Source organism: Microtus pennsylvanicus, chromosome 1, assembly GCF_037038515.1.
Source record: "Microtus pennsylvanicus isolate mMicPen1 chromosome 1, mMicPen1.hap1, whole genome shotgun sequence".
Taxonomy (NCBI): Eukaryota; Metazoa; Chordata; class Mammalia; order Rodentia; family Cricetidae; genus Microtus; species Microtus pennsylvanicus.
In genome coordinates, this window is record NC_134579.1 from 41,158,883 (window position 1) to 41,170,958 (window position 12,076).

The following is a 12,076-nucleotide window of genomic DNA, read 5'->3' on the forward strand; positions in this document are numbered from 1 at the left end:
GAAAACAGACTCACAGCAGAGTGAAGGAGATAAGAGAGAGCGATGGCAAGAAGAGAGAGCATGGAAGGGTGATTAGACAAATCAACGAATTCTAATGGAATAAAATGACGAAGTGAGGATAGTAGAGCAAATGGAAGAAATTATAGAAGGTTGTCAGAAAGTGGGTGCCCAGTCATTGTGGGGACATGCTGGCTGGTGGCACAGTAATTGGGATGACATGTTGGCTGTGGCCATGGAAGACGATGGCTGAGAAGGGGGGGGGGATCTGTGGGATGCAGGAAGACAAGGTACAGAGAGAGCAGATGCTGTCGAAGTCCCCAGCTGGTTTCTGAAACCTCGTCCAAGGCAGGATGCTGATAGTATGGGGGAAGAGGGCCTAGTTGGTGACACTGAAGGTGTTTGTCAAATAACTACAATAAAGAGACCACAGGCCGCTGGCATGAACCTCAAATTTTTGAACAAGGAGGAATCAAGGGAAGAGAGAATATAGATTCCAGGCAGAGAAGGAGGAAACCTAGCCACTTTCTAAGTCTTAGGGCACATGAAGGTAAGAGCCCAGGCAGGGGACACTAGGCAGCAACCTGGTTTCTAGTGAAGCAGATGTGTCAAGAGAGCTTCAAAAGTAGACCAGATAAAAAGGTTGGTTATGTGTGTGAGTGGCTGTATGTATGTGAGAATGTGTGTGTGAGAAAGAGTTGTGTGTGCATGTGTATATGTGTGTGTTGGGACCAGTGAAGAGTTGGCTCATATTTATAGGTTATACACAAAAGACAAAATGGGGCAATATTCTGGAAGACTTGGGGTTCTGATGGTATTTGGAATAAGTTTGGATATATGGAATGGTGGCCGCTTAAAATGGGTGATTAAATCAAATCCTATCTCCTGGTACTTAGCAGAATTTTTCATAGGAGATATAAAAAGTTGAGATGGGCATATCACTATTTGAGTTTGCTTTAGGGGTGAGAAGGCCTCTTTTTCTGTTAACATAAGGGAGACTTAACACTGTAAGAGGCAGAACCTATTATTAATCTAAAGATTTTAACATACACTCTATAGAGGCAGGCTAATCAGCAGTGTAGCTTGACATAAAGAGTGGGTCCAGAGGCCTCACTGAGTCACGTGTTTTACATTCCCCCTTCCTCACCAGTCCACAAGAGGCCTTGCTGGCCAGGCCAGGGAGGGAAGGCCCTGGAGGCACTGACCCACTCCCACCCACCTTCACGTTCTTTCTGGTTCAGATGCGCCGTGGATCACCGCAGAGCCGCACAGCCTACCTGGAGCATGAGCCTATCCCAGGTCTTGGTCACGCCGTCGTTTTTCCATTTGTCGTCGTTGGTTGGGGGGCTGTTGTTCTGATACCTCACCAGCATCTGCTTCAGGAAGAGGTTGGGTGTGAACTGTAGGGGCAGGGACGACACAAGAGAGAGCATCAGCACGCCTGCTCCCACGAAAGGCAACGTCTTCTGCAGGGCTGGAGGGACGCTAAACTCGGACACAGGCGCATTTGGCTGGGGCTGCTTTGGGTCTATATAGCAGAAGAAATCACCGTATGGCTGGTGTAGACAGGTGTTTTAAGATGGTATAGATTAGAGGATTAGTGAGAAATGGAACAAGAAGGATTCTGAATTCTCCCCCAAGGCAGAACATGCAGGAAGGCCACGGCATGGTTGAGTGACGGATGACCAATGCTGGGATCACAGGTTGGGCACTGGGAGCCAGGCTTCCTGGGGGCAGAAATCTTGCTGTCACTTGTGCATCTTTAGATAACTGTCCTCTCTCTCTCTCTCTCTCTCTCTCTCTCTCTCTCTCTCTCTCTTTTAACTTAGAAACGACAATCAATACTCCCATTCTAGGGTTCTGAGTATTAAACTCATCAGTATTAGCATGTGCATATTAGGACGACCAGCACACAGCCAGGGCGTGAAGCATGTCAGCTGCTACAGAGTCAGTGCTATTGTCATTTCTGTTCTGTGCTTTGGGGACCATACTCACAAAGTCTCGCTGTGTCGCTGCTGTGATACAAGATGCCACTTTGAAACCATACACTATGAACATCATAATGAAGTACTGGGAAGGAACCAGACGAGAACAGAGAGTTAGAATGGGAATCTCACCACGTGACTGCATATTCATCCACATGTAATATCCAAGCATGACGCCGTACAAACACTCTTGGACCAGCTGCTTGGAAAGGGGCTAGTGGTAGGCCCTTGGCAGGTGGGTCTTCTCAGTTCTCTGCTTCTCTCTAGAGAAATGACCATTCAGAGCTTTCCCATCCGGCATCATGAATTTCTATTTTAACATGGGGAGCTAATATAAGCAGTGAAGGGATGTGTGGGTGTTTCAGAGTCTTCGTGTACACACAAATGCCCAGCGTTGTGAATCCCTTCTTAGCGGGAGTCATTTTCTTCACGGACTACGGAAGCCGGGAAAAGATGACAGAACACGTTCAATGCCTTGTGTCTTTCCCACCCAGGCTCGTCGGTAATGCGCAGGCAGCCTTCCAGCGTGGAGACTCACGGGTGAGCTCCTTTCACAAACCCACGTCCTAGTGAAGGCAGAGCAGAGCTCTCTGGGTGCTGCTTACGCTGTGCTGAAGGGTGCAGGCTGCAAGGCACTGTGGAATAAAAAACAGCTCTGCGCAGCCCCGCCCCCAGGGTCTGGCAGAACAGCATACGCTTTACAATGTGTATTGAGAACTTTATCTCTGCCTCGCACACTGTTATATATGTGTGTTTGCCCTTATTGGAGCCAGTGGCAGAAGACAGGGGACGTTGTCTTCCCTTTTTGGGGGTGTTTGTGGGTTCAAAGGTCAGGACTGTTTATTGCTTTTACTATCTGGCTCTAAAACAAAATAAAACAGAACAAACACAACTACCCCACTGAAAAAATTAGTAAAGGGCCTTCTGGGACACCAGAGATCCCCCCCCCCCCATAACTCTCTTCATATTGGCTGTTGTCTTGCTTCTGCCAAGAGCTTTGGTGGATTACAGAATCTCAAGACCCTCTACAATCAGTCCAGAAAAGAGGCATTGGTATACGCATTTCTCCTTCAACTTCACAGCGAGGGGTCTGTTCCTTTCCCCCACTCCCCAGCTCAGTTCTCTTGCTTCGTCAGGCACATATGACTGGCCAAGAAGGAGCCCAGGGTGCAGTGGAAATTGTCTTCAAGAAGATCTCCTTCTTCTCTCTGGAGCTCCATGCCTTTTCCTGCTCTCTCAGAGTGGGTGAGTTTGCTCTGGAACTAACTCACCCAAAGGAAACAGAGAAGGTAAATATTCTGCACTTCCGGGCACTAGGGTGATCACTACCTTAGAGAAGTGAGCCAACCAGCTCCCTAAATGGTTGAGCTTCTTCTATAGAAGTGGGACTCAGGGTGGTAGATTGACTTCAGGGCTAGGGAAGGGTGTGCGGGTGTGTGTGCATGTGATCACGGTGCCTTAAACTGATGTCTTGGGGTACAGGAATGGAAGGCAGAGGTCTAGGCCCAAGTAAGAGTTTCTTCCCCACTGGTTAACGTTCATTTCTATTTGCAAAGGCAGAGCACCATCTAGTCAGAGGAGTGTGAAGGGTCGCTCACAACGGTGCCGTTCAGGGTCTTCTGGGGTCCCTGTACTGCAGAGTCAATGACAGTGTGGGCAGTACAGGCCATCATACAAAAACCATCCGCCTTGAACTCAAAAGTCTCCAGAGAGGTTCTTGTCCGCTTTGAAAAATTCACGCCCACTTCGTAGTCTGTATCTCAACACACCTCTATCTGACCGATAGTAAAACAACACTTAAAATGAGCTATTGTCAGGGGGAAAATAAAATCTAACAAAAAGGCCCCCCCCCGCCCCGGATTTTTCTCCTGTTTGTGTCATTCCTGGCTGTGAATGTTGGGCTCGTGCAGACGGTAGCTGGAGAAGAGCGCATCTGTGCACAGTCAGCTGGACCACCCACAGCTGCTGTCTCCATTTGCAGAGCTTTTTACTAGAATCCGAACTTGCAATTATGGAGGACATCTTTGCCTCCTGCACGGAAGATCTTGCAGCAGGGAATCTCCATGGTTTTTTTATTTTGTTTTGTTTTTGTGGTTTTGTTTTTACCACTCACCTGGAACTCATTTTTTTTTTCATTTAGTGAAAACCAAACCTCTGTGCTCAATGGAGAAGAAACAGTTCATCGAGGGCTTTGGACTTACTGTGCCGTCAAGGATCACCTTGAATTTCTGATCATCCTGCCTCTGCCTACGGAATGCTAGGATTGTAGCTGTGCAGTGCCGTACCCAAGTAATACGGCGCTAAGGTTTGAACCCAAGACTTTATGTGTGCTAGGCAGGCACTCAACTAACTGAGCTACGCTTCCAGCTCGCAGAGTGCTGTGAGGTCTTACCGCCAAGAGCATTTTCCTGTTGGACTTCATAATTCCTACAATGGCAAGAACAGACAGGCAGAAGAGGCAGATGCCCACAAACATGCCAATCCAAGCTGCCCCGTAGATGTCATCATTGTTGGTGGCTTCAAGCAGCGGGTAGAGACTGTGTTGGTCGGATACAAAGAAGATGCACTCTGCAGTTAGGGCGATGCCACACATCTGGAAACAAGCCATGAGAGGATCTGTCAGGCTGGTGACCAAGAGCAAGGCACCGGGGAAGGGGATGGGGGCAGGGTACGTCCTAGAGCCAAGTCCCTTCCTTTACAGGGGCTTTATGCAATGGATTCCTCATTGCCAGGAGACCCAACAACTATTTGTACCTTGCTTCCTTTTCATATGCCCTCTGTCTTTGATGCTTTATTCCACATTTCACTCTGTCTGCTTATGATTTGGGAAAAGGTTTAGGTAGTCTCAGACCATCCATAAAGCCCCATGTGATATGACCCACTCAGACAGTGTCTTCTTGTATGAAAGTCATTTCCCTATCCTGTCCCAAATGCAAATCTTGCTTTCAATACTTGAAATGGCCTGGCCTTTGTCACAGTGGTTCTGGAAGCTTAGCCACTGTCTTTCTACTACTCATATTCTATGAATGACAAATTAAGGTCCCGAATGATGGCAGCTCATCCACAGTTATACACAGGGAAATAGAGACAGAACCGAGTCAAGGACTAGCTCTCTCTACTCCTTGACTAGTGTTCTTCCCTTCTCCTCATGTCCACGCTGTTTGGGTTTTGAGCCACTATCACACTCCGTACAGAAAAACATCTGTCCCAGCATCTTCAATAGCACAGTCTCCAAGTCAGGCCAAGGTGAAACTGGACAGAAGCATAAAGGGATGCTTAGCAGGTGTGCTTGGCAGGTGTGCTTAGCAGGTGTGCTTAGCAGGTGTGCTTAGCAGGTATGCTTGGATACTGGCCATGGTGAACATGACTCAATATTCATTATGTCTTAGAACTGGAAAGGAAATATCTATTTTAAAGCAGCTTGTGGTGTTTTGTCATAATAGGTCAGTTATATATGGCTACCCTAAGATTCTAGCTTGTGTGTTTCCCTCCACATTTCTTAAGATGAAGGTACTATAAAGGGAGAGGTAATCACACCATTTTTTAAACTTTCACTTTTAAGTCATCTAAAAACCATGCTTACAAGAAGAACACTTTTGTTTTTTGAAAAATATTCATGACTTACACCGACAATCACGTGTCCAAAGATCAGCAGACCCTGGAAGCAACGGACAGTAGAATCATCCTTGGCCATCTTCAGGATTTCCCACAGGCTGGAGACACAGTTAAAAATGTTAGAATTTGGCCGGAGCAGGTAGTAAATACTGCTTCAATTTCTACACTGTTACCAAATCATGACATCACCTATTTCCTTTTGTCATCCAAATCAAGGTCATGAGAGCATTTAGTAACGGTGGAAATCTGATATCCTAGGTCAGCAATCACACGAGGTTTATGAAGATAAAAAATGATATATATATATATATATATATATATATATATATATATGGCTCTCAGAGTCTGACCAGTGCCTTTTGTGTGTGAAGGGCACCAGAGTCTCATTCTGAGAGGAGTAATGAGAGTCTTCAAGGTCACCAGGGGCACAAAGAGAAGACCTGTCTTGGTGATGACACACACTGAGAGTCCCTGGTATTGGCTCTGCCATCCTTGGACAAGGCCAACTTCAACCACAAGTAAACAAAGAGAGTTGGCTGAGGTCCCTATGGCCTGTGGGTTGATGTTAAATATTTTGTTATCCTAAAAAAACACAGGTTGTACATAATGAAGCTTCCTGTAATGCAAGAGACGTACAAGGAAGAGGAACATTTAGCTCCACTGGGCACTCCTCTAGCGACTTCTCGTGCCTATCAGAGTCCCAGAACCCAGCTAGATGTGAGCGAGGAGGAGGTTCTTCTGCACACCAGGAAATCAAAGCCTAATCAACTGGTAAAGTGGTACCTCCGAGGCCACACAGACCAGCGATGGCAGAGTCGGTGGCATCTTTGGTCTATGTGACTCGGAGGCCCACACTCTTCCCTGCTGCTTGCACTAGCTCCTAGAAACTATTTATACTATTTATGCCAGATGGAGCTAAACATGGAGCTCATGTCTCCTTGAGGATTCTCTGGAAGGAACACAAGGTTAAGTGTTCGGGTCAATCATTTTGGCTTCTGCACTTGAGATGCTTTGAGAAAAGCTGTTCGCATGCCTCAACACTTTAACCAATTGACACTCCAAATCTAAAGGTATTAAATGATAGAGTTTGCATGTTGGGGCATGTAAAGATGCATGAACAAGGTTCTTACATTCTAAGGTTTTGTTCTGGGAGAGAAACTAAGTTCTCAAGTAGTTATAATATGTAAGTGGATGACTAAATACATGAGTGGGGTCTGGGCGTGAAAGACTCCAACCTAGCTGATTACAGAGCCAGCATTGGGATCAGGAGAGGAGAGAGAAGTAGGATGTGTAGGAGGAGAGTGAGATGGGCTCTAGATATTCCAAGGATAGGGAAATTCAGGGAGTAGATTCAGAAGAGCAAAGCAAAGACCAGAGAGCAAGCTCGCCAGTTTGGCTGAACTCCCGTTTGTTGTGAACAGGATCGGTGAGGAGGCGCATCTCGCTTTTGTTGCTTTGTTTCTCCCCTCCCTGCCTTTCTTTTTAGAATCATGTGTTTTTGTGTGTCTGCATGAGTGTATGTCACATGTATGTGGATGCCTGTGTACACCAGAGGCTTCGGATCCCCTGGAGCTGGAGTTACAGGCTGTTGTGAGTCACCTGATGTGGGTGCCGGGAAGTGAACTCAGGCCTTTTAGAAGAACAATTTGTGCTCTTAACTGCTGAACCATCTCCTCCAGCACAAGTCTTTTATTTGACTCTGGCCTTGGTAAATCTTGCACTATAGGCATGTATTAATAGCCTAAGTAATTTAAACATCCCTAGTTCGTTCGTTCGTTCTTTCGTTCCTTCCTTCGTTCCTTCCTTCCTTCCTTTCTTCCTTCCTTTCTTTCTTTCCCTTGAAGGCTGTGAAAATTGAAAATTTAAGGAGTTAAAAATTTATGAATGTTTTTAGCTCCGGGTTTGGCACACACACTCAATCATTGTTTGTCAAAAAAAAAAATAGAAGAATCTGGGCCCTTGTTACACCATCTTCCGACCCCACCCAACCTCTGGAGTTTCTTTTTAGAAATGCTATCTTTTCAGGGAGGGGAGCAGAGAAAAATGTAGAGCTCAATAAAAAATCAATAAAAAAGAAATGCCTTCTATTTATCTGGAGTAATCGTTCCACATCATAAGGGTAAAGCCTTGCAGTGTCTAGAGGGCTCCACCAGGAAGAATCTAACTGGTACAGCCGGATTAGCTGCATTGTAAAGCTCATTATTGGCATGTGCAGACATTAACCCTGACCAGTTAGGCTGCTCTCGAAACTGAACACACAAATAAATGGACTTTGAAAGATAGAAATTCAAATAGAAACAGAGAGTAAAAGGACAAATATCTGGAGAGGCCAAGTCCAATATCGTCCCTGCCCTGCAGGGTACCCGAGTTGGTGGCCATTTGTCACACAGCAGTCTCTTGATAGTGGCGAGTTGGGCTCAAAGAACAGAGAAGAGAAATTTTCTTCTTTCAGGGAATCTGAAGTGTGACTATAGCAACATGGATTCTAAAGACACATTAACTGGACCCAGTCCTAACAGAGGGGAAGTTGTGAGAGGTGAGGAGAAAAAAAGAAGGGACCAGAGAGATGTTCAACAAGGGGTCTTAACTGGTCCAGAAGGAAGCTGAAGGCTCCTGAGCAAGGGATGTTGCCCCAGTGCCTGACTATGCTTTCCCAGAGATGCTCTTGTCACCAAGTTCTTGAAGTGGGTAGATACTGTTTAGCTTCTTGGCTAAGATCAGGTAGAACAAGAGGCAAAGAACAAATCAGTGCCACAGAATTCCAAGAGTCAGAATTAGGATGAGAAAATGCAGACCAGGGTGGAGAAGAGAAGGGAGAAGGTAGGCGGCTACTTTGGACAAGAAAGGCACAAGAGAAACCTAGACTGTGGCCTGGTAGGGCCATCTCCTATGGATTGGCAGCCTGAGAGGGGCCTGCATCAATAGGCAAGGTGTTCTGAGCCTCCTGGCTATTCCGGTTTTTTTCAAATAGTAACCCAGAGAGCCATGCTTGTCTTGGGGCTGAATGGATGGGCCAGCAGGTAAGAGTAAGTACTGCCCTTGCAGAGGACCAGAGTCCAGCTGCTCCTGGGTTAGACAGCCCACAAAAGCCTGTAACTCCAGCTCCAGGGGATCCAAGGCCCTCTTCTGGCCTCCAAGGGCACCTGCAAGCTCACCATATACCCCTGTACTCCCACACACATAATTAAAAATAAATCACCTTTTTTGCTCTGTTTGGTTATAAAGAAAGCCGTGCTACTCTTGAAATGACCAAAAGGAATCGGAGCTGTCACCTATCAGGCCCCACAGTGCTCTCTATTCTGTGTTAGGCACCTTTGATTCATCTTCTCAACAGACCTAAATGGATATTTTTGCCAAATAGATAAATAAATAAATAAAAATCTGTGCTTGTGTCTTATTGCTATAGTAACAAATTTCCTCAACCTTACAAATGTAATTTCTGACACTCTGGGGTCAGAAGTCTGAAATGAGAGTCACTGTGTTAAAATCTGTGTTGATTGGGCTGCACTCCTTTTAAAAATTTTAATGTTTTCCATTTTGAGAATTTCATGCATGAGTATTGCCCTTAATCATTCACACTTCCCTCTCCCCTCCAAGTCCTCCTGTGCCTACTTCTCCCTCCCAAATTTATGACTTCTATAGTTATTATTGTTATACACACACAAACACATATGCACACATACGTACCCCTCCTGAACCCATTTAGTGTTACTCCTATGAACATGACGGCTTGGGATTGGATGACCTATCTGGGGGCTGGCCCACAGAGAAAATGGGTTCTCTCAACAGCCATTGACTGCATATAGCTCTTCATCCAGGGGTGGGGCTTTGTAAGATTTCCCCCATCCGCATTGGTGTTGTTATGTTGAGCATCCCTATTAAAGAGGTTTCATGGAATACACTCTCCTTAAGGATCCAGGCAGAGAACCTGCTTCCTTTCATCTTTGCAATGAATAAATTTGGAGAGACTCATTTCCTTAAGACCTTGCTGCCAGAAAGCCCAGGACCCAGAGTCAAATCCAGGTCATCTTGACTCTTAAGTTATTTGACACCAGAGTTTAGCAATCCTAGCACAATGCTAACGCTTTAGGTAGAAAAAGAAATGCCTGTCTAGCTTCCCTGACAGCTTGGGGACAAAGAGAACACAAAGAGCCTGTCTTTGCAAAGAACACCAGGCTTCTCCACGTACCTTTCACTACTTTCTTAGCGTAGCCCTTTCACAGGGCATTAACACTAACATTTTCCCACTGTTACCCAGGAAACTGCATAGATAATTTCCAAACCCACAGCTTTCTCTTCTACTCCCTTCTATTTTCTGGAAATAAAGGGTTGCAGTGTGAGATCTGGGAAACCAATGTTTGATAACACTTCCTCAGCCACTTGCGTGTTGTTTTATGGATATAGGGTCTTTCGCAATAGTCCAGCCTGGCCTCAAACATGGGATCTTCCCACCTCAGCTTCCCAAGGGTACCATGCTGCTGGCTTTGTCTCTTCGTTAGATTAAATACATGTCTGTAACACCCCACAGACAGGCATAAATGTCAAGAGGAAGCCAAATGTGGGCTTCCTGTTGTTCACTGTGGTGTCCGGTAGTTGCGGTCTAAAAGTGAGCATGCTAGACTTGGCAGCAGTCAAATCATCCTGTCAAGAGTTATTCTGAGCAGTGACTGACCTTGTTAGTATCTATTTTCTCATTTATAAAATGGCTAGAAACTTTTATAAAACTTGCCTCACAGAACTGTTGCAATCATCAAATACTAAGATGGTTTACAAACAAGACAGTGTCCATGATGACCAGGGGATATTTGGAAAGGAGAGGGTCTTGGGTTAAGGGTATTTAATACCCTAACGACCCGTGGAACATAGGAAGGAGGTACTAACGATGACTGGTTGGTCCTACAGTTAAGGGCTCCCAGGTCCAGGAGAATTAGCCATATATCCACTTCCTCTTCCCCAACGGGGGCAGCATTCTAAGCCCTGGAAGCCCCACACCCACTACCCTTTTGTGCTTCTTTCTGTTTCTATGATTGGCTTTAAGAGGTAAAAACTTCCCTGGGAAAAGAGAGAAAGCCTGCTAACTGTGCTGGGGTGTGTCTAGTGTCAGGTACCAAGTTGCACGTCTGTCGGCAGGGAGGGTGTCTGTACATTCCGTCAGCATTCCTGTCCAGTTAGCTCTTGCCCTTGTGCCCTGGCCGTTGCTGAACCCTCTGATTCAGACTGTAGCGATGTGGATATGACCTCTGAGGTTTTCTCTTGCACAGGGGATGCTTTCTTTCTCTTTTTGCATTCTTCTTCTCCGTAAATGAAGGTTGGATAGAGGAGCAGGGAATCACATAACTTAATTAAGGGAGCCATCTTAGGGTTGGCAAGAGACTTGAACCTAGAGGGGCTCCCAGGTGCCCAGGGTGATGTCCCCAGTTAGCTCCTTGGGCAGCTGAGGATAGGGAACCTGAAACGACCCTATCCTATAGCCATACTGAGGAATATCTTGCATATCACCATAGAACCTTCATCTGGCGATGGATGGAGATAGAGACAGAGACCCACACTGGAGCATCGGACAGAGCTCCCAAGGTCCCAATGAGGAGCAGAAGGAGGGAGAACATGAGCAAGGAAGTCAGGACCAAGAGGGGTGCACCCACCCACTGAGACAGTGGGACTGATCTATTGGGAGCTCACCAAGGCCAGCTGGACTGTGACTGAAAAAGCATGGGATAAAACCGGACTCTTTGAACATGGCAGACAATGAGGGCTGATGAGAAGCCAAAGACAATGGCACAGGGTTTTGATCCTACTTCATGTTCTGGCTTTGTGGGAGCCTAGCCAGTATGGATGTTCACCTTCCTAGACCTGGATGGAGGGGGGAGGACCTTGGACTTTCCACAGGGCAGGGAACCCTGACTGCTCTTTGGACTGGAGAGGGAGGGGGAGAGGAGCGGGGGGAGGAGGAGAAGAGTGGGAGGAGGGGGAGGGAAATGGGAGGCTGGGAGGAGGTTGGGAATTTCTTTTTTTTTCTTTCAATAAAAATAAATAAATAAATAAAATAAAAATAAATAAAAAAAAAGAATGGCACATTAGAATCCAGCTGCTGCCTGGGCTGCCATAGCTCACTGAGTTCTTTCTCATCTATAGATTCTGGCAGGAACCCTACAAGGGCACCATCTGGGAGTCTCTAACTGACAAACTTCTTGGTGCCCAGATCTGCCACGTGGGATGTGAATTTAAGTTAATGGCAGGTATCGGTGGCTACATATCCTCTTTGCCAGCACTTTCTCTGTCTTTTTCCAGAGAACCTGGCTTCAGGCTTCTATGTTGAAAGCCCCCACATCCTCAGATGGGTATAGAAAGAGACCCCACTTAGGCCATGTGGTCTCTGATTTATCTCTTTAGAGACCCTGTCATGTTGTTTGTCTCTGATCCTGGCCTGAACGTTTCTCGGAGCCCCCAACCATGCTGTTGCCTCTGCAGGTCTATCTATG

At 46.2% G+C, this 12,076-nt stretch overlaps 1 protein-coding gene across 1 annotated transcript in view; it reads right to left on the reverse strand.

Annotated features, from left to right (window-relative positions):
* Upk1b (uroplakin 1B) overlaps window positions 1-12,076 on the reverse strand; it is a 34,479-nt gene that overhangs the window by 16,953 nt on the left and 5,450 nt on the right. Inside the window, exons 2-5 of the mRNA XM_075962618.1 lie at window positions 5,608-5,695; window positions 4,375-4,575; window positions 1,993-2,067; window positions 1,275-1,397 (exon numbers count right to left, since the gene is read on the reverse strand). Of these exons, the coding sequence (XP_075818733.1) occupies window positions 1,275-1,397; window positions 1,993-2,067; window positions 4,375-4,575; window positions 5,608-5,676 (468 nt within the window). The 5' untranslated portion in view covers window positions 5,677-5,695. The remainder of the gene's footprint in view (window positions 1-1,274; window positions 1,398-1,992; window positions 2,068-4,374; window positions 4,576-5,607; window positions 5,696-12,076) is intronic.